This window comes from Coptis chinensis, chromosome 2, assembly GCF_015680905.1.
Source record: "Coptis chinensis isolate HL-2020 chromosome 2, ASM1568090v1, whole genome shotgun sequence".
Classification (NCBI taxonomy): domain Eukaryota; kingdom Viridiplantae; phylum Streptophyta; class Magnoliopsida; order Ranunculales; family Ranunculaceae; genus Coptis; species Coptis chinensis.
This window is the reverse complement of record NC_141457.1, coordinates 97,046,266-97,070,845: the sequence shown is the minus strand read 5'-3', so window position 1 is coordinate 97,070,845 and position 24,580 is coordinate 97,046,266. Positions and strand designations below refer to the sequence as shown.

The 24,580-nt window shown below is 37.3% G+C and overlaps 2 protein-coding genes across 5 annotated transcripts in view; one reads left to right on the top strand and one right to left on the bottom strand.

Annotated features, from left to right (window-relative positions):
• The first annotated feature begins 996 nt into the window (after positions 1 to 996).
• LOC147519378 (UDP-glucosyl transferase 74CD1-like) lies at positions 997 to 4,759 on the top strand. The gene is made up of 2 exons (XM_086590983.1): positions 997 to 1,751; positions 3,853 to 4,759. Exons 1-2 carry the CDS (start codon positions 1,119 to 1,121, stop codon positions 4,573 to 4,575), a joined length of 1,356 nt encoding a protein of 451 aa, XP_086447109.1. The 5' UTR covers positions 997 to 1,118; the 3' UTR covers positions 4,576 to 4,759.
• A 1,187-nt stretch (positions 4,760 to 5,946) lies between these two features.
• TOR (target of rapamycin) overlaps positions 5,947 to 24,580 on the bottom strand; it is a 32,322-nt gene continuing 13,688 nt past the window's right edge. For 2 of the 4 annotated variants that reach the window (XM_086590979.1, XM_086590980.1), the window contains exons 20-57: positions 24,322 to 24,420; positions 24,118 to 24,216; positions 23,849 to 24,011; positions 23,631 to 23,755; positions 23,478 to 23,530; positions 22,831 to 22,954; positions 22,557 to 22,739; positions 20,902 to 21,054; positions 20,681 to 20,833; positions 19,520 to 19,591; positions 19,286 to 19,420; positions 19,114 to 19,175; positions 18,855 to 18,952; positions 16,935 to 17,044; positions 16,666 to 16,839; positions 16,499 to 16,564; positions 15,316 to 15,384; positions 15,103 to 15,213; positions 14,545 to 14,685; positions 14,318 to 14,446; positions 14,022 to 14,172; positions 13,706 to 13,920; positions 12,539 to 12,745; positions 11,354 to 11,467; positions 11,086 to 11,277; positions 10,834 to 10,914; positions 9,671 to 9,745; positions 9,517 to 9,583; positions 9,257 to 9,417; positions 8,915 to 9,088; positions 8,708 to 8,836; positions 8,488 to 8,571; positions 8,341 to 8,402; positions 8,177 to 8,249; positions 7,857 to 7,991; positions 6,822 to 6,995; positions 6,465 to 6,736; positions 5,947 to 6,264 (exon numbers count right to left, since the gene is read on the bottom strand). In XM_086590979.1, the coding sequence (XP_086447105.1) occupies positions 6,246 to 6,264; positions 6,465 to 6,736; positions 6,822 to 6,995; positions 7,857 to 7,991; positions 8,177 to 8,249; positions 8,341 to 8,402; positions 8,488 to 8,571; positions 8,708 to 8,836; positions 8,915 to 9,088; positions 9,257 to 9,417; positions 9,517 to 9,583; positions 9,671 to 9,745; positions 10,834 to 10,914; positions 11,086 to 11,277; positions 11,354 to 11,467; positions 12,539 to 12,745; positions 13,706 to 13,920; positions 14,022 to 14,172; positions 14,318 to 14,446; positions 14,545 to 14,685; positions 15,103 to 15,213; positions 15,316 to 15,384; positions 16,499 to 16,564; positions 16,666 to 16,839; positions 16,935 to 17,044; positions 18,855 to 18,952; positions 19,114 to 19,175; positions 19,286 to 19,420; positions 19,520 to 19,591; positions 20,681 to 20,833; positions 20,902 to 21,054; positions 22,557 to 22,739; positions 22,831 to 22,954; positions 23,478 to 23,530; positions 23,631 to 23,755; positions 23,849 to 24,011; positions 24,118 to 24,216; positions 24,322 to 24,420 (4,704 nt within the window). In that variant the 3' untranslated portion in view covers positions 5,947 to 6,245. Of the gene's footprint in view, positions 6,265 to 6,464; positions 6,737 to 6,821; positions 6,996 to 7,856; positions 7,992 to 8,176; positions 8,250 to 8,340; positions 8,403 to 8,487; positions 8,572 to 8,707; positions 8,837 to 8,914; positions 9,089 to 9,256; positions 9,418 to 9,516; positions 9,584 to 9,670; positions 9,746 to 10,063; positions 10,132 to 10,833; positions 10,915 to 11,085; positions 11,278 to 11,353; positions 11,468 to 12,538; positions 12,746 to 13,705; positions 13,921 to 14,021; positions 14,173 to 14,317; positions 14,447 to 14,544; positions 14,686 to 15,102; positions 15,214 to 15,315; positions 15,385 to 16,498; positions 16,565 to 16,665; positions 16,840 to 16,934; positions 17,045 to 18,854; positions 18,953 to 19,113; positions 19,176 to 19,285; positions 19,421 to 19,519; positions 19,592 to 20,680; positions 20,834 to 20,901; positions 21,055 to 22,556; positions 22,740 to 22,830; positions 22,955 to 23,477; positions 23,531 to 23,630; positions 23,756 to 23,848; positions 24,012 to 24,117; positions 24,217 to 24,321; positions 24,421 to 24,580 lie in introns of all 4 variants that reach the window. The other 2 variants (XR_015212181.1, XM_086590981.1) reach the window with 2 other exon arrangements.

Below are 24,580 nucleotides of genomic sequence, written 5' to 3'. Positions count from 1 at the left end.
GGATTTGTATTAATTTTCATTTCGATCAATCTCAATTACTTATTCACCTAAATTTTGATTATTTTTCAAGTAAATTAGAGATTAAAATCAATTTTTCCTTTTCTTAAATATTTTTTCAATAACTCAATTTAATTCCAAAGTAATCTAGTCTAATATTATTCACCTAACTTGATTTCTTGAAACGACATGATTGTTTCCTAATGCATTCATAGCTTATAGAATTTTGTTGATTGTTCCCATTACTGTCGCGTATGCAGAAAAAAGTTTTTTAAAATTAAAATTATTGAAATCATACTTTAGATCGACTATGTCACAAGAAAGTCTAAATGGGCTAGCGTTAATATCTATTGAAAATGAATTTTTAAATAAAATTAACTTTGAAAGCTTCATTGATGATTTTGCAGCCAAAAATGCGAGAAAGGAAATAGTTCGATGATCCAATTTGTGTTGATGGAAGACTGGAAGAGAGCCACATTTTACCGTTTGCACAGGACTAGGTGTTATGCAACTTTGGAAGTAGTTTGCTGTCAAGTGGCAGTGTCGTTGCTCGACGGTTCTGGAAAGTGAATGTACAATCTAATTTTTACAATAAGTTTTCTTTTTGCACGGCCGCATTGCAACTCTGCGATGCACAGTCCACTTTGTGCCGCACATTGCAGCACCAGATTTTAAGCCTTTGCAAATTGCAATAAATTAGTTGGTCATTAGAATTTACTACTTTGAGTCTATCTGTCTCTGGCTGGTAAAGAAAATTACAGATTTTTGCAAACCACTGAGATAATACAAACTCCGCATTTTTAACCACATCTGTTCATTTTAATTTACTAGATTATTTGCGGTTAACAACTGTTTAAATGTTTGATGGTTCGGCGAAAAAAAAAATGTTTGATAGAACATAGATCGACTTTGTTTATTTTTAAATAGCATTTGTCGCATAAATGCATACATCGTACAGTGTGATAATTAATAGAGACTCATAAATTCTGGCTCATCATCAAACTAAATTATCAAGTCGCATTTCATGACAAAAAAAACCGTTGACTCCAAAATTCCTATAAAACGGCATATGGATAGCTAAAGCTTTCAAACTAAACAAGCAAAAGAGTAGAGAACTGAAAATGGAAGATGCAGGTACTTACAAAGCTCATGTGTTGGTACTACCCTTTCATGGCCAAGGCCACATGAACCCAATGATCCAATTTTCAAAACGTTTAGCCTCCAAAGGTATTAAAATCACACTAGCTATTTTCCTATCAGCCATCAAAACCATGCCACCCCAAGTTGGATCCATCAGTCTTGAACCAATTTACGACGATTTAGCTCATGGTGGACTGAATGGACCTGATGGTTTCAAAGGCTTTATTGAGAGGTTCCAGTCTACTGGGTCTAAAAATCTAGTGGATCTCATTATAAAACATCAAGAATCCAAGCATCCAATCAAGTGTATAGTGTACGATCCAATTCTACCCTGGTCCCTTGATGTAGCTAAAGAGCTTGGCATTGCGGGTGCAGCGTTTTTCACTCAGTCTTGTGCTACTATTGCTAGTTATCTTCAGCTCATCAAAGAGGACTCAAGTGAGTCGACACAGATACAGAAATCGTTACCTGAACTTGGGCTTCATCACTTGCCATCTATGGGTTCGGATTCGGGTCGGTTTCCGCCTATTTTAAGACTTATATTGTCCCAGTTTGCTAACATTGACAAAGCGGATTGGGTTCTATTCAACTCTTTTGATCAATTGGAAGATGAGGTAAGTGCTCTCTTTTTCATTCATGTATGTTGACCAAAAGTCAAAATGCACGGATAAACAAATAGATATTACTAGTTTAGTCTATCATGAAGTTATTAACTGGACGCATTTCCACTAACGTGTTTGTAAGCGATCCCTTTAAAGAGTTATTATGCCATTGCCACTCAGACTGTAATGTCATGTTGGTAAGGTTTGCCTAGCATTGCAATTAGACAATTAGTTGATGAAAAGTGGGGAGAGTTAGACATTGTAATATGGCGTTATAGTCAACTGGTGCAGAGTCCATATAACAAAAGGTGGCACCGGTGCAACTCTTGAAAGTGATCCCGTTAGATGAGAATTAATAATATGCTCCGGACTGATGGTTCGGCTGGCCCAATTTCAGTCCAAAGTGGAGATTGTCATCCACTCCAATTTGGTGTGTGGACCGAATGAATGGTCTCTCATAGGGTAGCAGTGAAACTACACTCCAATTTAGTGTGTGGACTACATGAATAGTTCCTCATAGCAGTGAAGCTACACTCTAGTACCAAGGCTTTTTTTTAGTTTAAATTTTAAAACCCCACACCATAGATGAGGCATAACTGTGAATTGGGTTCAGTGGTGGATAAGGACATAAGGTTGGGGACACTATTGGGCTTGGGTTAGAAATTTGTGAGGGCATCATGTGTGGACTCTAGGCTTTGATGCATTGAAGCCTGACAAGTGGTATTAAAGCTGATCATTCGATTGGGCAATTTCGGTCTAAGGTAGAGATTGTTGGGTGTGGACCGAATGAAAGCCCCACATCGGATAGCAATGAAACAAGAAAAATAATTATGGTTGTAGTACTGGATTATTTTTATTTATAGTTTCAAGACAAATCAACGGCCAGTATTAATAATTATGGTTTCAAGACAAAAAATTTCTAATTTTGTCTTATTTTTATTTTTTTTATCTAATAATAACATTCTCATCCTAACATAATAGAAATTGAATTTTTTTAGACTTAACCCAATTTTCATGTGAGCAAACTCTTAATCTCCAAATCTCTATTCCACTTTTATCAATCAATTCTTTATTTACTCATGACAAACACCTTATTCTCCCATGACAAACATCTACCTTCTTCTTTATCAAAAAAATAAATAAATAATAATAATAATAATAATAATAATAAAACTAATAAAAAAAAACTATAAACTTGTAAAAAATTTGAGACAAGTTGTTTCCATATTTGAGCTAGTTGATTCATGTGTTGTGATTAGTGATTTAAAATGTAAGAAAACATATTATTCTCTCATGACAAACATAATTCTCACTTTGCAATCTATTTTTTCAATTTTCAACTCTAGATTATTATTAATTGAAGAATAATTGGATCGATTTCGACACTAGTTCAACAAACAATTGAATTTCCTCTTCAAATGTTCGAATTTTATGTTAATCAATCGTGTGATTTATCTCGATTTCATTATTGTTGTCGTTGATGATATTTTTAAGTTGGGACTTGAGAGTAATAATTCGATACACATGCAAACACCAATATATATATGTATACCAACATGCAGACACCATTATGTATTTGTATAACAGACATACAAATACTATTATATATACATGTGTATATCACACATGCACACACTATTATGCATGTGTATAATACATATACAAATAATATTATGTATGTGTATTAAAACATACATACACCTTTTTACATGTAAATTCGTTGCTAAAATATGAATCGCCAATTCTCTGTAATTAAATATAATTTCCAAAATGGAGATATTTTTGCCCAAAATCATCAAGTGGAGGGTAGAAATGTCATTAAACAAAAACTGTCGTTGAGCTATAATTATATACACCCCTAACTAAAACCAAAATTAAAACTCAATATTGTTCTTTGGGCCCGTTCTCTATTTATAAAGTGGGCTCTCTCACCTAGAGGCTTGTGCGGTCAGCGTTCTTGCTCTAAACATGCCTATGTTTTTTTTGATATTGTCATAAATGTTAAGATCTTATTACAGCTTCAGAAGTAAACATGATTTTCTAATAATATGATTGTTGATTAAGTTTATTATGCTTTCAAATCCAAAGTAATGATAGATATTTCACAAAATAGGTGTTGAAAGATCTGGTGAAGCAATATCCAGTAAGGACCGTAGGACCAACTCTACCATCTATGTACCTAGACAACCGAGTTGAAGGTGACAAAGACTATGGTTTCAACCTTTTTGAATCCATTGGAGATACCTGCATCAACTGGCTGAACACAAAGGATACAAGGTCAGTGGTGTATGTTTCATTCGGCAGCGCCGCAAGTCTCAATACAGAGCAGATGGAAGAATTGGCATGGGGCTTAAAGCAAAGCAACGCCAACTTCATATGGGTGGTTAGAGCATCTGAAGAGAACAAACTTCCTATTAGATTCAAAGAAGCGACTTCAGAGAAAGGTTTAGTTGTGACATGGTGTACACAACTGGAGGTGCTATCACATGAGGCAGTGGGGTGTTTCGTGACACATTGTGGATGGAACTCAACAGTTGAAGCTGTGAGTTTGGGAGTTCCGATGATAGCCATGCCACAGTTTCTAGATCAGTTTACTGATGCAAAGTTTATAGAGGAAGTATGGGAAGTGGGTGTGAGACCTAAGGTGGATGAGAAAGGCCTCGTTGCAAGGGAAGACATTGAGGCTTGTATTAAGCAAGTCATACTAGGAGAGAGAGCAGAAAATATAAAGATCAATGCTAGTAAGCTCCAAAAGTTGGCCAAAGAGGCAGTAGATGAAGGCGGGAGTTCAGATAGGAACATTGAGGAGATTGTTGCTAAACTTGTTGGCTACTAATGGTTGTTGATTCTTTAAGTTCAACTTCGAAGCATGAACCACTTTTCTTTTCTTTTGGTAACTGAACCACTTCCTCATTGGTCTTTCTTCTTCTGTATCAAATTTTGTTGGCCTCCTCATAATTTTTCTTCTTTCTATTCAAAAAGACATTCATTAATATAAAAGGACAATTTGAAATAGTTAATTTTCAGTCTCTTTAATTTTATACTGAAAATGGGCGATTGGATGTATGAGACTATGATCCTACGTTCCCTCAAACTCAAACTCAAATGGCATTTAGCAGCAGAAGATTCTGCTAGATAAGCTTGCTGGTTCAGATAAGATAAACTCCCAGTCCAAGCCAAAAGGAACATTTTCCAGATTCCAAAATCCCCTCGATACGGTAGTTCTCATGAATGCAAACTGTTTGTCCCTAACCAGCTTGAGCCCGTTAGTGATTTGAGAAGAGAAAAAAGAAAGAAACAAAGGTCTCCTACCAGCACAAGCAAAAAATAAAGATAGAAGTCATAGAACCATAAAAGGCATCCATCTCGAAGTCTTGCTGGTATTTTCTTCTAGCGACAAAAAATTAAAGATAAACTCCCCTGCTAATTCTTTTCACTTATCATGCCTCAGCAAAAATCTGCTAAGCAATCTCCAGCACTGTTAAGGAAAAGTAGGCTATGAGGCTATCGGGTCATAGAAACGAACATCAAATGAGAAGCATTTTCTTCCTCATCTTAAGACCAGTATCCTCTGAAACGCTTCTTGCATTAATGAGGAACACACCTTTCAACGCCTCAAAATGTAAAGCACAACCTCTCCATGCGTTTGTCATCAAAATCATAATTTATTGGGTTAACTAGTATTACCCCTCCACTAGATGAGCCAATTAGGATTTCCCCCCCACTAGATGAGCCAATTAGGGTCTCCCCCCTAAATACACACAAAAAAAAAGTCAAAGTGGATTGACCGAAATTTTTTTGTGTGTATTTAGGGGAAGACCCTAATTTCCCATCTAGTAGGGGAAAATCCTAATTGGCTCATCTAGTGGGGGGTAATACTAGTTCACCCTAATTTATTTATCCCTTTGCTTGACAACCAAGTCACCATTTTTTACCTACTAACATATTATGACACAATTAATTTATCTCAAATGACAACTTCCAGGCAGCTGACAGCAACGGGTCCAGTGAGAGGCCAATAAACAAGCCAATAAACTTCAGGTACATATTTCTGCTAAGGAGCTAACAAGTCATTCATATATCAGTTCATTTGAAGTTTTAATTATCACAGCATGCTAAGAATTGGAAAACAAAATATCTGGGACAGACTCCGTACAGAATTTGAAGTTCCTACTCTAAAAAGTGAAAACAGTTCATGGTCTCGATATTTCCGATGAAAAGGAACATGATTTAATTGATTATGTGCATATATTTTTACATATGGACAGACTCCGTACATAATTTGAAATTCCTACTCTAAAAACAAGGACTCGACATTGCCAATGAAAAGCTACAATTGATTATGTGCATCTATATACATATCAGAACTCAACAAGAAGCAGCTACATACTTTTAACTAATTTTACACCCCTATTTACAATATCACAACTCGGTTGGCAACGGGGGAAAGCACCTTGTATTTGTATGTACAAGCAATATACACATAAAACACACTGGTTCTTGCAGTCACCAGAAAGGACACCACCTGAAACAAGAAAATACTGAGGATTAGATATCAGAACAGTGACTTGAAAGTTGCAATGAAAAGAAGAAAGTGGTAAAATCATGTCTACCGAAAATTTTACGCTAAAATCCTAATTTGAAGAGACACTGAAAAATCGTGGCGGCGTACTATAAACAAGGGAAAATGGATAATGTAGAAAGAAATTAGTTCAGAGAAATTACCCAACATAATTCTGACACAAATTTTCATGAGAACTAGCTTGCAGAATTAATTTCTGAACTTGCAATTTAACAGATAGACCATGATCTACTTCTCGAGTATCACCAGACATCAAGGTGCTGTGGTCTACTGCATGCTGTGTAGAGCTGGTAGTTCCAGATATGAAAGAACCACTAGAAAAATCGCGCCCAGTTAGTTTATTACTCATCCTTTCCATCACAACCACAGCACGCACGTTTAAAACCTCGTTAGCATCACCGAGCTGATTGACAGCCTACAGGAATTCAATAAAAAAAAAACGCATGAACCAACAGGACCTCTAGAAAAGTTCAGTATCTCAGATGTAAAACTTGTACTACCTGAAGAATCTCTCTTTCTCGGGCACCACGTTGAGGATGAGCAAGTTCTCTATTTGGTGCAGATTCTTCACAATTTGCAAGTGGTTGGGCATGAGTGCTTGGCACATTTGACATTTGAGGGACTTCATTAAAATTGAACAGCCGCCAATTTATGAGGGGGTCGTGTACAAAAGCCTGAAAATACGTACCACAAATATGTGAATATCAAACAAAATGGACTTGCAGGAGTAAACAGATTAGTTAGACAGGATAGGCGTCAGCTCTATAAACTCCATACTGACCATCTGTTTGAACCATGGTGCGTGTGTTTTACAATGTTGGCGGACCTCTATAAACTCGATCTCAAGAGCAATAGGCAATTCAACTAGGTATAAAGTCTGCTCAGCAGTTTCACAGAAAATATAAATAGAAAAGAGAGAGGAAATACTCTTGCCCCACATTCTCATATGTACTCTTTCTATCTCTCTCCATCAAGTATGCATATTGCTCACTTGCTTTCTTTTGTGCTCTACGTGTCCCAGTTCTTGTCATATCTACCAATTGTGCCATGATTGGGAAACTGAATACGCTTTACACATCAAAGCTATAACCAGTGTTCGCAATTTCGTTCGGAATATAAAAATTGCAGTTATTACGGTTTTCAAGAAAACTGCATCGGAATGACTGGCAGTTTGTCGGAATTCCATTGGGGTCGAATTGTGTCAGAAAGCTTTGGAATTTCGTTGGAATTCCGGTTTTTGGAGCTGTTGGATTCCACCAATTCCGAAATCCCCAACTATAGCTACAACTATATTTGGAAGGATATGAGCCAATTATAAAACCTTACCCCGTGTTATATAGATAGTTGCGATTGTATGCTCTATTCCTAAATGGATTGATCTAAGATTTTGAGCAATGCTTTATCTTTCATATAACCACACAGATACATGGAGGCATCAGTATTGACTTCCCAAAGATCCAGCATCATTTGGCTATATCTAAGAAAATGACCAATTTCATGTCTTATAAAGAAAGACAAAAGAAAGCAAACTGTACCTCCATCATAGCCATGACGCTGTCCTTATTGGTTCGCAGGACTTGCATCACATTTTCACAAGTTGATCGAAAGTTTCCTTCAATACCGCTAACCTCCATAGCTTTCACAAGCATTCTAGTCAACCGGAAGGGAACCTGTTTCATAATTCAAGACACATTTCATACCAGAAATTGTACATTTTATAAGAGAAAGAAAATCTGACACTAGGGTAACACCAGAATCTTAAATTTGGAACCATGAAATTCCTAAATGAGATCTGCACAAATATTAATTGAAAAGTTATGATTACAATTTATGTTCGAGTGATTGAATGTTTTACCTTTTCAGGGAATTTCTCCCGGTTCATTGAAGCTTCAAAGCAATCTCCAAAATCAATATGCAAGATCTTCCCACTGCAAATCAATATAATTAATATTTAGCAAACGCAAATTGACCATTAACATACCACAAGCACAAACCCTTCTATATGAAAACACGAAGCACCTGTAACGGTGCAGCATTAGATTACTCGGATGCCGGTCTCCTAATCCAAGAAGGTAACCCACCTGAATGAGAATGCAATTTATCCCTATCACACAATAAAATATGGTGAGATTCGAAATTCTGCATATACCAACTGAGAACTCATACCATGCTCATCACAGCCAAGCTTCTTGTATAGTTGGTCCTACGGTCTAACCAGACTTCAGAAGTACGGCTTTTTAGCCAGAGAACCTAACATCACACAACACCAAAGGATGAACAAGCTTAAAGAAAAGAATAGAGAAGAATCTAGAGCCAGAGCTTCTAAGAGATTTGAACATACACAACATATGAGAGTAAGAAAGGTCATTAGGAAAACTAGACATACCCTTGCCAAGTCATTTCCTTCAGTATTCTGTAGAGCATGCTGGAATACTTCCACTTTAGCTATGAGTGGCAAGTGGTCGTAGTCAGGAGCAAAAGCTAGCATGAGTTTCTGCTCTTGGTTCAAAGTTATCTGTAATGAATACGGAACAATGAGATCAAACTTGAAAAGATTGAAAAGTATGGAGACATCCAGTGAACAGGTGCAAACCTTTCTGGCATCTCTGTATTCTCGAATTAAATGGTGTAGAGTATCACAGTTTGGAACCCATTCAATTAATCCACTGTTTGGAGATAAAGGTATGACAGAATAACGTTGAATGGAAAGATCCTTCTCCGCTGTTTTTCTCGAGTTCTCTAGGAGGGTATTTACCAAACCGAAAAGCTGAAAAGAGAATAATCAACTCAACTTCATTCTTGCTTAGAATCAAAAAATTGACGATAAAATAGTGAAATCCCAAATAAACTTTCAATTCTCTTGTAACAGCTCAGTCCTGAAAGGTACAATTATTCTTCTTGATGATAAAGTGCATAACAAGTAGAAAGGCTAGACCTGCATGACACGTTCATCTTGCCGCAAATCTTCATGTCCTTTCAGCAAAAAAGCGTAGTCCTCCCCATCACTTCCATGAATTGTGAGCTTCCGTGGCCTCTGTTTAGATGTTATTACAACAAGCTGTGGTGCAAAAGAACCAATGGTAACCACAGGTGATCCTGAACACATAAAGTTAGGTGCACAGTTAAGTGGTCACTACAGAATGTCAAACTAATAATTAAAATACACATGATGGTAGTCTTCGAATGTCCAGTCACCTGCACGGTATGTGCCCGGCACAGCAAGCTCCAAATCGTGACACTTTAACAACTCTGGGGAAACAGACTGCAATTTTCACAAAACAGTGAGAATGCCAGCAACAAGATTTAAGGAAATAGAGTCCACTGTAGAGATAAGTTGAAAGATTCTTGCCTGCAAATCTAGTGTAGTCAGACTAGGAAGCTGCTTATCTATGCGCCTGAATACATGGTAGTAGAGATCCCAAGCCTGAATCAGAAAACAATTATAAAATAAGCGTCAATGTTGTGAAAGTCACTCTGATACTGTAGGTCAAACCCCACCAATATCTTAAGGAAACTATTGATGCTAAATCAAACTCAAAACAATCTACATTTTAAATTGGCATCATTATAAACTATTCAGGGCTGTGCCATGAACCTTGATTCACTTGATATATATATATATATATATATATATATATATATATATATATATATATATATACCATGTAGGTCTGCCAAGTGATCCAAGCTGAGCATGTGACCCAATCAAACCACCAAAGGATATGCAATTGTGACGACCTACCTCATTCTACCACAAATATTTAATCCAATCGCTCTCATGGAGGTGTAGAACTTCCTCATAAGACCTTGCTGCAAAAATTTTACTAGTTCAATACACTCATGCAATTCATAGCCCATGAGACAAACTTCCATCTGATCTTGTATACAGATACTTCTATAATCCATGTCGGTACCACATGATTACATTCATTAGTTGACATTTCTGCATGTTAAGCTATGATACCCCGAATAGTACAATATGTTCAATGTGTTCTGCATTCACGGGATACGACACCGATACCGACACTCGATTCTTCATGATACTTCTTGGACACCTCTACCCCATACCTTTTCATACTAGCATTTGTTTCCTCAACTCTAGTATGTTTACTTGTTAAGTTGTTGGTGTTGTCAATAGAGATATACTTATATGTACATTGAGACTTAAATAATTATAGAAGTTGTACAATCCTAAATGTGGAACTATATTTATTGTGAATGTAATTTCAAACTTGTCAGCTTTCCACACTCAGTGTAAATAATGTATCCGTATCTAATTTGACTGTAATATGTTGAAGATTAATTTTCTTGTCCACTTTCGATCAATCAACACAAGAAAATAGGACTTTCCCAGGGGAAAAAAATCACAAAGAAAATAATGAATCAAACATGAGCAGATTGAATGAGGACAGAACAAGAAGAAGCTAACTAGCATAATATATGACAAATTTTCTTCCTGTACCTCGTGCAAAAAATCGCGTCATATTTAAAGTAGAAAAGGATTCTCAATACCTGAGTAAGCTCAGCATCTTTTCCAGTTCTCTTGTATTTCATTATGTATTCGTAGGCCTCCAGTAGTTCTCGACCATATGCCTAATTTTAATAAAATATTCTTATGAATGAAATCTGGTAGTCAGAACTGAGTTAATTTAGCCAATAACATGTTCAACACAACTCAATACGTATCGCAAAACTCTGTATATTAAACAATGTAAATATTTCATAAATCACAGAGGAAACACCTCTGGTTTACTTCTGAACCACCTGAATGAAAGTCTCCTCTTTTATGGTCTGAGCCCCCTCCTCAAGCATTTCATGTAATGGTTCTAACACTTTTAGCATCCCTTCAGTGTTATGTTCACCAATATACAGTCGGCTAGCTTCTTCCAGGGCTTCATGCCACATTTCATGCCAAAGTATTGCAACCCTGATCAACTCCCTTGACACAAGCTGTGCCTATATATCCTAAAGTAATTTAACATGTGCAAGGAAAACAATCCAAGAGAAAAGAACTGATATTGAGGATGTCTACCTGATCCACAAGCGCACCGCTATGCTGCCGAACCTTGTCAACCACTTCTTTAGCTGCAGCTCTGCGTAAATTGCTTATTGATTTACACGCCACAAGTAGTGGATACATTAGTGCCTGTTACGGAAGAATTTCAACTGTTTATGAGACTTGCTATCGAAGAAGAAGTTTAACAGGAAAAATGAAGTACATGAACTTGAGCAAATAAATTATATCTGTCCAGTCAATGGTTGCTCTCAACAGTTGTCACATCTTAATTTACAATGGAAGTGCTGACTCAGTAAAAGACACATTTTTTTTATAACATTAGATATGAACACAATCAGTTATGTTATTCACAACAGATAACAATACCATTACAAAAAAAAAAAAAATACACATGGATGATGCAGTAGCACTAAAGAGTGTGCACAACCCAGACAAAACAATCTAGAGCAAATAATTCAATTTAAACACGAAGAGTGTCTCTAGAAAATGAAGCAAGCAAGTCATTTTTGGCATACAAGGAACATTCAAATAGAGGGATGTTTGTAGAACAATCATGAATGAGGCAGGGGTTCACTCAAACAATTGATTGGCTTTTTACAAACAAATAAACGAATGCTTGGGATTACAACCGTTGACGCTTTCACCGCAAGTGGTTTTGAAGAAATTTTTAGAGTGAGAAACTTGGAACTGATTAAAGTTTCTACTTGAGTAACACACAAGAATTTTGAGATAAGCCAATTGCTTTTAGAACATTAGCTTCTGAACTGAGGGGACAATCATACCAAAATAAATACCAATGTACGTATATTGATTCAACATTAACATTCCCATATACCAGACTGGTTTTTTATCGTAAGCTAGGATATATTAGGTTTCATTTTATTTTGTAAGCAATTTTCCTAATTTGTTTATATTTACCAGTTTATATTTCTTTCCATAACAACCTTCTGTGGAGAGCAAGTCTCCATCTTGTAAGTTGTAATTGCTCTTTAAATATATACAAAAAGCAGTCTTCTCCTACATTGAGGAAGACACCAAATCTTTATTCTCTTTCTGATTCTATATACCCCGTTACCAAGATTTGACAAGATAACACAGTTCTCTAAAACCTATGTGGTTGGGATTCCTTTACTGCAAATGAATTTCTTCTTGTCGTCAAGTAAACCGGAAAGTGAAACTACAAGTGCATATAAAGCAAACCTGTGGATGCCCCTGTCCTATCCGCACCAGAAGAGATTGTATCAATTCTCTTACAGCATGATTATTTGAATGTATCCTGGCAATTATTTGAGGTAAAACTACGAGCCACGTGTCAATATTAACATGTGCAAAACCTCTCTCAAGTGCCGTTTGAACCTCTGTTGTAGCTCCATGGTTGAACCACAATGTAAGCAAACGAAGAATATCCTGTAAATAATGGAGCACACAAAGTCATCATAAAAATTATACAGCAAAAACATTGAATAGTAACTCGATGATGGAAGGTAAAATACATCACTACTAGTTCAACAAATGAAATTGTGATCCAACTCTCGTGTTGCACAAGGTCAGATATTTAGGTAATGAGATAGACGAACTATCCCTTGTTTGTGTCAAAATAAGATATAGACAGAAAGTTCCAGCAACCGATACTAGTTCAACACACACGAAATTGTGATCCAATTCTCCTTCATTATTCAGTATGAATATTGCACAATATAGACTGATCAATTTGGACATTCAACAATATTACTGAAACAATTTAGAGTTTTTCAGACATCCACCCCCCACAAACCACCACCCCACAGAATAAATAAATAAGTCCATCAATAGAGCTACATCATGAGATCAAAATACTTCATTCTCATAGCCATTGGATCTTGGTCTTTGTTTGATCATTATTAATAAGAATATATTTTTCTGTTCTTTCTTCTTTTTTTTCTGAATTGGTTGGAAATCTCAGCCTACATCATTTTGGTTGATCAGTGATTAGTAAAATCTCTTACTTTGCATATTTAAACTAAAGTATTAAAGTAAAACTCTTTAAGTAACACTCATTTTTTATTATTTCAGACTACATCTTTGTAAGCAGAATCAAACTAATTTATTAGGAAACATCTAATACGGTATGGTCGAGCCAGTATGATATGTTCTAAGCAAGTGAAGACATGCAACGTCTGGCCAGTAGAAAAGAAACAACGTATAGAAATATATTGCAACATCTGGCCAGTATCTTGTACTTTTGAAGGTGTGGAAGGTATTATTTTTTAACTAAAAGAAATTCAGAGTCTCTAACCATAAAAATTGCATCAAATTAAAATGTGAAGAACTTATTACAAATCTACAACAAATAATGAACACTTAGATCAAAATATATAGAGAATGCACCTGTAAACTATCATCTGCTCCTTTTGAAGTCGCTGCACATGCAATCGAATGAAAATATCCTGTAACTGCTGCAACGACATACTGTCCAGCTATTGATGGGGAGCCTCTACCAGTGTAATGAGACATCACTGCAGTGTTAAACAATGCCCATGTATGCCATGCTTTCGCCCAGTGAGGCGCACATTGAGTGGCATTTCTAAATGCGATGAGGATATCTACAAACAAAAATAAAATCACAGCAAACAGGAATAGAAAAAATTTAATAAACAAAACGGAGAGAATCTAGGACAAGAAGACATAAAACTATGTTGACTACCTTGTATAGAATCATCAACCAACTTGGGAGAAAGTGCCCACTGCCAGGTTCCAAGTCTCAGGTAGACACGGGCAACAAGGGACACACTTGGAATTGAAGAACTAGTTCCTGGTGAAACCATTGAAGTGCTAGAAAGTTCTATAGCTAACTCCTATGAGAAAACAACAACAACAACAACGGCAAACAGATAAGAAAAAATTTCCATACCAACTGATTTTATTCATCAAAACTAAAATGAATGTGTATGATAACAAAATTGAAGAGCTTAAGAAGCATAAAGAAGAAGATTTGCAGACCTGCAACCTATGCAATGCTTCCTTTCTCTTAAGATCCTCTCCTAGAGACCACTGGTACTTTAAGTAAGCCAACATCACTTGAGGAGGTCCATGGTAAGGAAAATTTCCCAAAGAGGTTTCTGGGTCATACTGCATGCAAGTACATAAAAACATGACTTCTCATACAAAAGTAAGATCTTATACCAACATACTGAAATGTATTTGTGTCAGTAGGTAGCACCACAGACCTGTAAGAGCTTAAGTAAAGTAGATCGAGCCTGACTAATCCTACCACTTTTCCGGCAAAGGGAAGCAAACTTGAGCCAAGTATCTACGTCTTCTGTAGGAGGAAGCACAAGTGCCCGAACTGTCAAAAGTGCTTGCCAAACCTGCAGACATCAAGAATCAGACCCACGCATCATAGAGGTCATATTTTCACAGAAAATCTGTGTTGGACACAGCATCACTCACGTCGAATACACAGATGTGCGTCAATGTAGACAATTTCAGGTATTTTTTTTTAAACCCTTGAAGAAGAAGTACAAAAAGAGAAAGAAGAAAGAAAGAGTGAGTCAAATTCAGTTTAAAAGGTATCAAAAATTAGGAAAATATCTGCAAGTGGTACAAACTTTTGCCAAAAAGAAAAAAGTTCTCTTATTTATTATTATCTTTATCTTCATTTTTTAAGTTGTTTATATATTGGATATATACCGTTTCAATTTGTGTCAGCTTGGAATACAAAAAAACAGTTTGTGTCAAGACTCAAGTCTCAAGGTAAGTAAACATGAACTTATAAGCTTATTCACCTCAACATTACGCTTTGTTCCTTTTATCCGATCAGTCCACATCTTCCTTATTAGAGCCCGGCGCCCTTCAGTAACAGGGTTGTCAATCGGAAGAGTACAATAATCAATCACCTATCAGAAATTGAAACAAAATTTATGGAGCAAATGTGGTAAGACCATTGGGTTAAATATTATCAAGTAGCACACTGACTAAAAAGATTTTAAGTGGTATACCTCCTCTAATTCTGAAAGTTGTTGAACTCGAACCATATTGGTGTATGCACGATCGTAGCTCTCAAGAACCTAAGCAAGAACAAGCAAGTCCATTATGTGAAATTTCAAGAAGCTGGAGTCTAGCTAGATAATATACTCGTTTACAAAGTGAGGCAGAATAATTAAAATATTGAAGAGTGCAAAACACTTTTTAGTTTAAATTATGCTATCAAAGCACTTTTTAATTTCGATGCAGCATGCAACCTTACCCAGCTTAACTGTTATTACAAGGTTATTAAATCAGAAGCTTCCAGAAATAGTGAACAACAATATCGAATCTTTCATGTAGAATAAGTGGAACTAAGTGCACAAGTTAACACCTAGGGCACTTAATCAAAGTGTTTCGGCTTGTGAATGCAAGGAGAACAGCTAATACACTCGAACCAACTGACTAATTCTGCAGTTCTATTCATCTTTTCATACCACTCAACTGAATCAAACATGTTATTCATGGACTTCTCATTGATGTACATTCACTACTATACTGTTCTCTTTGCTGTCTATATTCCTTTGATTTAAAATTTTCAGCAGCTGAACAAGTTTTCAGCTAGCAAACGCTATAAGAGCAAGTTTTATAATCAGCTGGCAAATGCAAATGCTGTGAGAAAACGTTTTATAAACTCTTCGAGCTGGAGCATGCAAGTGAAACATGCCCAGGCTGACACTAAAAGTGGAGAGGACTCTGACACACTGCTTGGGCGGGAACGTCACTCGCGCTGACTAGTAAATGAGATATGAGGCTGACAATCCACAAGCAGATGCTTTGATAATCAGCTAACAATTGCTATGAGACAAGTTCTACAGTCCGCAAGTTAGTCGAGGTGTTCTCAAGACGGAATTGAGTGTGCATAAGCCAGCTTCTCTGGATACATATAGAACGTACAGATAAAACAAACTCGACTAACTTGCGCATTTTATTATTAAAATACCAGTTTCAAGTGCGAATCAGCTGAATTCGAAAAAATCAATTCCAACAAATCCAACCCCAGATCATATTCTTCAAATCACAATTGATCAATTAAATGGGGAGCCATTCAACATGAACGGTCACCTTTAAAGTACAAAACTTTTGGAGGGGAAACATTCAAATGTGATGTCCAATAAATAAAAACAGGCCTACGCAGGAGAAAGATTGAGAAATTACCAGTGCTGCAAGCTCTGTTGCCAAACATTTCCTTGCTCTCTCCACATAATCATGTGCTTCATCATACTAAAAGGAAAACTTGTTACATGTAGACAGAAATTATGCCTAGACATCTGAATAAGCATGGCAGACAAGAGAAGGAAAATAAGAGATAATGAAACGCTAACCTTCCCACGACGAACCAAAAGAACAGCCCTAAAGAAAGTACCATTGCTACTTCCATCTCCAGTAGCCGCAGTATTTCCTAAAACACGGAGCTTGGTTTCATCACCATCATCCAGCCTAGAAACGTACTCTGCCATCTGATCCCACTCGCCCATGTTCCAAGCAGCACTAGCAGCCTATAACAACAGACCAACTAAGCAAAAGCCTCCACGATGAACACAAGAGGAGGAGGAGGAGGAATGGAAGGGGGGGTTAAGAGAAAAGAACACACCATTGGTGCCATTTCCAGTCTAGATGCTGGCTCTGATGGTGTCCAATACTCCTTGCACAGATTGTTAAGCTCTTCCCAACGAGCCAATGCAGCAAGACAACGCATTCGCCCTTCAAAATACATGATAATGACAATTGTCAACTATTTTATTTAATGCATAGAAACTACCAATCTAACTAGGGTACTACAGCATCAAATCAAGGTCAAGTCAGTTCAGGTTTACAGTGACAGTGACAAGTCTAGCCATAAGTGCAGCTAACCCATTGACGGCCAAATCATTTAAAGCCCACTTTACGCCAAGATTCCAAGAAATCCTTTGATTAGATCTTACCATGCATTTGCTACTTGTACATCCTTTGAGCTCAGACATGTTTAACAAAGTTCTGTAATCTTCCATAAGAAGTTCAATAACCCTAGCCAAGGATCTTCCCAAGACTGAATAGTACCCGTAACTCCAGGGTTATACCTAATGATTCTTAAAATTGGGAATAACATTTTAAAATACCCCACCAAACCCATATGGAATACAAATAGGACCACTCAAAAAGCAACACAATCACTTGCCTCCACAAACTCTCTCTCACAGCAGTTTCCTAACATAGCCACGTTAAAAGAGTGGGATGCTCCTAAGCCCTAAACCCTCAAGCTTCTTAGACAAACGAACCAAGTTCCTATTGACAAGGTGGGAATTTGACAATTTCTGACGATTGATTCAATCATAGGAACCACACTCATGGGGATGAAGAAAAGGACATGTATTAGACAGAAAGATTAGGCATTGTGCTCTTAGTAAGCAACTAAGCACTCATCTACCCCCTTCAGATATATCTCTCTTGATAGAGAAATAACTTTCTACCTACTGCACCATAGGATGGGAGTCCAAGACATTCATAAGGCAGGATCGCGACATCACAACGAAGCACAGAGTCGACCACCTCAACATCTTCCATTCCATCCACAGGAAGCACCTTGCTCTTCGGTAAGAGTACGCATAACACAGACACAAGCTCAAAACAACCAAGATTCCCTCAACCACGTTACTTGCCCAATCCCATCTCCTAAAACAACAATGGTATCATCGGCAAAGTGAAGATAAGAGATGAGCACACTATCTTGACTGACTCTAAAACCCTCTACAACACCTCCCTCGTTCACCCTAAAGATCATTCTTGCCAGCACATCCACCACCAAAATGAACAGGAGGGTAGACAAAGGGCTTGTGTGAGACCTCTAGAACTCTTGAATAAACCAGTAGGGGACCCATTCACAATCGCAACACATACTGCAAATGGCTGACCACACCTTCTCCTCATCAATGTCTCTCTCAAGGTCCTCTCCAAAGTCTCTCTCGATGTATCATTACCTCTAACCTCGATCCCATGATACGGAGACGATTTAAATCATTAATCCTATTCCTGACTCTAGTCATTTGATGAATGAAGCTCGTATGTTGATCACACCCAACTACCAGCCAAGTCTTTTTTTTGTCTCCAAGAACCTCCTCTCTCCTGACCACCACGTCATAACTCCAAAACAGACTCAATCCAAATCATCAACAAACTATTCTTTGAACAAGCCATGACCATGCAACCACATGCTTCGAGAATTTAAGTACATCATCCATAAAATGTTTTCTCATTCTACTGAAACCAACCTAAGAATATGTTCACATAAAGCACTAAACCCAAGGAACCTTTATAGTGTAGAAACAACCCCCTCAAGACCAATGCGGTCTTAGACATGATCTACCTCCCAGATGTATATAAGCAGTAGAGATCTTTTAGTCAATCACAACTCCCTTCAATGTGAGACTTTATATTTCACAGGCAGACAAGATCAGAGAATCGAGGTATTCGGCTTCAATGAGGATAATAAAAATAAAGAAAACAACACAAAACAACTTTCTCTTTCTGAACATACCTAATGTAGCATCCAAATGTAGATGTGGACTGACTGTCTTAGGTGCTCGTGCGGTGTATGCTTTGAGTGCATCATCCCATCGCTGCAATTTCTCATACCTACAGACTCACCCAGTAAGCGATCAGTACACTTTAAACATTAAGGAACTAATGATATGATATTAACACCCAATCCAATCAGTCCTTTCCTTTCAATCAAAGAGGAAGAAAAGTTATTATAAATACTCAGCAAGTTTGAATGCATCAGCCCTTATACGTACCAGGACTCCTTTAGTTGAACATCTAATTGTTGCTGAGCATAGGTCAGCATTCCAACAGCAGCCTGAGGATATAAAACTTATTAACAAACAAATAAATGAAGACTTTGACAAAACTTACCTAAATGGTTAACCAAATAAAACATTATTACTTTGATAAAAATTAGTAACAGACCTCATGCTGGTGTAGCTGATTATTTATATGAATAAGGGCTTCTACTACAGCAACAGGGTTCGCATCCATCTTCTTGGAACGTGCACCTTCAAACTCCATTTCCTTGTAATGAAGAGCCTTTGCAAATGCACGACACTGATGGAAGGTATTGCCTCAATAAGATTTGTGTAGTACTTGAGAGGATATTTCGCAATGTATAACAAATGTAACAATAGAATTCATATAGAAACTTACCTTTTCTGCCAGGGCACCTAGTAGTCGAATATCAATGGGAAGAGGCTTCTCATCATGCTCCATAAATTCTGCCTACAAATATCATTGACAAAAAAGATGTGTTAGACTATGTCTATCCACTACAAAATTGGCACAGATATTACCATTTATGTATAACTCCAAACCTAGGCCAGCTCTACATGCCAAAAGAAATAACATAAATTGCAATACCTGCCGGCTTAGGATCATATTATTCTTGCTTATTCTTTTAGTTGGGTTTTCTAGCTATATTGAAGTGCAATGACACTTCAAACAGAAAGTCTATCTGATGTAAACTAAGATTGGCGGAAGCTTCAATCAATTAACAATTCACTCAATAAAAATTTGTTTAATAAAACTCACTCTTGTATTAACATTCATTCAACATAAACTGAAATAACAACTGAACCTAAAAACTAATGGAAGCACAATATCTATTTATACTAAACTCTAAACCTCCTCAAACCTAACCTAAGCCGAATGGGCTGGACTTGGACTTGGGCCAACATGGCCTGAAACATAATCATAATAAAATTGCCAAACTATCCTCGCACTCTATGGGCCTATTACATCACTCATCACTATCTGTTCAAATTAACACCACCACATTTTTCAATTGAAATACAAGAAGTCTAATAATCACTTTCAGTTTACATTCCAGTACATTATGTTTTACCTCAGTAGTTCTATCATGCCCACTCAACAGGTATTCTATTGAAATTGGGGTTTCTTTGGGTGGGGTATTATTGTTACCATGGCGCACATGTAATTTCATTGTCCTAGGGAGGGCTGGCTGGGTACCTGGTTCGCTGTGGTCTCTGGAGAATTACGGACTTGCTAATCTTTCATATGTAATGTTATTTATGTAATTTCCAAATCATCTCAATGTATGCCTTTTATCTATCCAAAAAAATGGAAGGAGCAACTCTCACTACCCCTATCAAGGCCACAAAGTTACTCAAAAAAACATAAGATAACCAAAGAACGTAGTAATTGGCGGGTGAGGAAGTAACAATGCTAGCAGGTTTAAAACCCAGGTCTGTGGAAACAACTCCCACAGCTAGACCAAGTAAGCTTAGCTGGTACATGCACCATGAAAATTTAACTATGCAAAGGTTAAAACAAATAAATAAATAAACATACCAAGTTAAGAAGTGTTGCCAAAATCTCAGGGGGGATATTTTGAGATGAAAATGCCATTTCCAGACTCCGCACTAATTGTTGCTGCGAGGTTTCATTTAATTGTGCCCAACAACTTACAAAGCCAGCTGCAAACAACTCCCGTCCTACGAAAGGCTGCAATGATTATAAGTCAAAACCCAAACAAACCAATATATAACTAAACTAAAAGCATTCTGCTGAACCTGCAATTGTGCAAGCCTCGCACAGGTTCGTAGAGCTGGGGATGGAGATTCCTTTAAGAGTTCAATGCTAAAATGCCTCATCCATTCGGCCCAATCTTCCTTTGTGCTGCGCTGAGAAGCCTCGCCAGCAGTCCGTAATCGACCATCATCAACCTTCAAAAAAACAAATGTAGGTTGGAAGAGCTTTAGAGATAAATATGCAGTGAAAGCCCAGTGCACATGGTTAGGTAATATGGTTCAAACATGCAGTAAAAGCCCAGTGCACATGGTTATAATTCTCATTTTCTTGTCTAGCTATCTCTCTTGATTCTTTCTTGAATCAAGGATTACAATTCTTCTAAACCCAAGTCCCTTGTATAGTTGTCATTTCTGATGACATACCTAGGCAGATCACTCCTTCAAGCAATGACGGGACAGTAGTTTGGTGTGGATTAAAACACTACGGTGCTCAAACCATATGGCACATTCTGAATGTCATATCCCATGCTCTTTGGTGCCCTCATGGTGAGGGACAGCCCAACAATAGGAACCCAAGTTTCTCCACCATAACCTACCTAGAGCAATTAACCACAGGGAACTCTCTTTCCATATTCTCGTTATAAATATGAGTTGACTCCCACAGGGAGAGTCAGATAGTTGATTGAGAAAAGGAGTGAATTGACTTCCGGAATAGAGGAGTGTGCACCCCCTGGCCATACTCTTTCTTTCTTTCGGTTCTTACCTCCGTTCATTTCTATTCGGTCAGTGATCTCGGAAGGACTTTGGAGCACTCCTTTCCCTAAATGAGGAAAGAAAGTTGTTCCACATCGCACAAGTGCATCTTCCCATGAAAAGAAAATAATACAAAAGAATCTGACTCGAAAAGGTGGAACAGTCGCACAATCCCTAAATTAATTGTTAAACACGAAGTAGCAAAGAAAAAGGAACCTAATATGCATTTTTTTTTTTTTTTTTTGATTGGCAAGCCTGTTTTAAATGAGATCAGTAACTCTTTGATGCTGGCGGGGTTCGACCCCCAGACCTCTGGTATCATCACCCAAAGGTTTTACCGACTTTGCTAGTTGGCACCTGCACAAAGTGGTGGTGGGGGTGATGCACGTAATAGCCTGCAAACCACGTGCATCGGGTAAACCCGGGAGAAGAATTGAACCTAGGACCTCTAGGGAGCAAACCCAGGGCTGGGCTGGCCAATTGGTCTACCCGTTCAGGCTCAAAAAATGTGTGGGCAAGCCTATTTTTAAAGAGATTAGTAATTCAATTGTGTGTAGCGGGGTTCGAACTCCAGACCTCTGGTATCATCACCCAAAAGTTTTACCAACTAAACTAGAAGGCACTTACTAAAATGTGTAGGCAAGCCTGTTTTTAAAGAGATCAGTAACTCAATTGTGTGTAGCGGGGTTCGAACCCCAGACCTCTGGTATCATCACCCAAAGGTTTACCAACTAAGCTAGAAAGCACTTACTAATATGCATATTTCAGTCTAACAATGAACAATTTGACCAGTTCGGAGACAATTTTTTATGGCTTCTCGTGCTACGTCTCTACAAGTACCATACCAAATTAAAACATTTTATCTAATGGTAACTGGAACTTTCATATTCCGTACACAAGGAGAAGCAATAACATCATCCAACATTAAATCATGATAGAAATACCTGATGGCTTTTTAGGTGCCTATGAATCTCATTTCCTTCCTCGTACGGGCTGTTCTCAACATCATTTAGAGGGTCACTTATAACCTCAACAGCATGTCGTCTAGTCATTTTTTGAATATAACTTCCCAAAATTAACGGCTCGCGTCTCTGTAAGCGACCTTCAATTTCTTCAAACTCCTTGTGCTAAAAAAGTCAAATGTTTTGTTCAGAAAATCCACAGGCGCCACATTTCACAACTCAAAGAATAAAAAACAAAATTGATGTGAACAGGTACCCGCAAATGATGTTTCAACAGTAATTTATGGATAGACGGAATAAAAATGATGAAGTCCTCCCCCAGAGCATGTGCTAGACAACAAAGGCAATCAACAGCATCCTTTCGAAGCTCGTCATTCTTTCTGAAAATTAAAAGACTAACTCAGCAGAAGCAACTGAGTGAAACAAATACCTTTTTGGAAATTGATCACGACAAAAATAATAATAGAAATCATCCACATGTAACATTATGTGAGATGCCATTTTAGTCAATTTGCACAAAAAAATATCTATTGAATCGTCTCCACTATCTTGATTTGACACAGTGGAGCATCTGCACAATGTCTGCCCCTGCTACTATATGAATATGTTACAAACTAACCAACCAATAATTTCGAGTTTTTGACGAGAACATTTCGATTATAACTAATTCCAAGAACACCCTTTATGAAAACTGAATACAAAATATCACGTGCAGTATAATGCACAATTACATGCTTGTACAACAAGGGCCTATTCCCGCACACACACAGGTATGGAACATGTGCACGAACACTAGTGTATATTATATAGTAAAGATAACTACCAATCGTAAAGAAAGCATGTAACTTCACAAAAATATCAAATCATGAAAAAGTTCAGTAGAAAAGGAAATAAATAACTAACCCATCCAAGACTAGCTTCAAATGGTGCACTAAAGATGATACATGACCAATAACCTGGGAAAGAAAAAAATGTATAGAACGTATTCAAATCAACATAGATCAAATACAGCTAACTCATACCAGTATGGTAACCAGACAAATGTACAGTGTTAACCTGCACACGTGGGATTAATCTTGTAAGAGTCCTGATAGCAGCGCGCCTTATATCTACTGAAGCCTCCACTTTAAACAGGCGAATGAGCGCGGGAAGAAGTAAATGCATCTGCTCATCCAAAGTCCCTGAGAAAAAAATCACGTTGCCACACTAGCACATTATTTAAAATAAATATTAGAGGTAAAAGAATAACAACGAATCATAGTTAAGGAACGGACCACCAAATACTTCAATGGTATGCAGAATGTCAAGAACATAAGTGTAATCGTTACACCGCTCTGCATCACTCAATACTTGAATACAAGATGGAAGAATGATAGGAAGATACGTCCTAAATTCGTCACTCAGTGCCAAACAAAGTTGTTCTATAAGATGCAGAATCTGTTGGGAGCAATTATCTCAGTAAGAATAAAACAAACCCAAACTATAAATGTAGTAAAACAATCTATATGAAGAAAAGAGCCAATCTTTAAAAGTGGATGCTTACAGGTGAGCCATGCATAACGCGGTTTGCTGCTGGCAAACTGAAGGAAGACCAGAGTTCAGATACAAGAGAAAGTAACTCTGGTAAATATTTACGTACATGCTGCACTCACATACACATAATATAAGAGAATGAATATTTCCGAAAGAATTCAAAATTGTAAGAAAAACTAGGCATAGAGAAGTATGAGTCAGAGTTTATTCACACCTGGCGCACAATAGATACCAAGGTTCCAAGCTTCCAAGTTATAAACTCCTTCAGTCCATCTTCACAAGTTCGAACAATGTGAAATAGATCAGGTAAAACCTGCAGGAGAAATGTTATAGTACTAAGAAATCCAGCTGTCATACTTAAAACTGATCATTTTATCAGGAACATTAGGTAAACTAGCATAAGTCACGTGCTACGCACGTTTTAAACTGTGCAGCCGTTATTACTGTCTCAATTTTAGAAAAAGTTCTTTGTT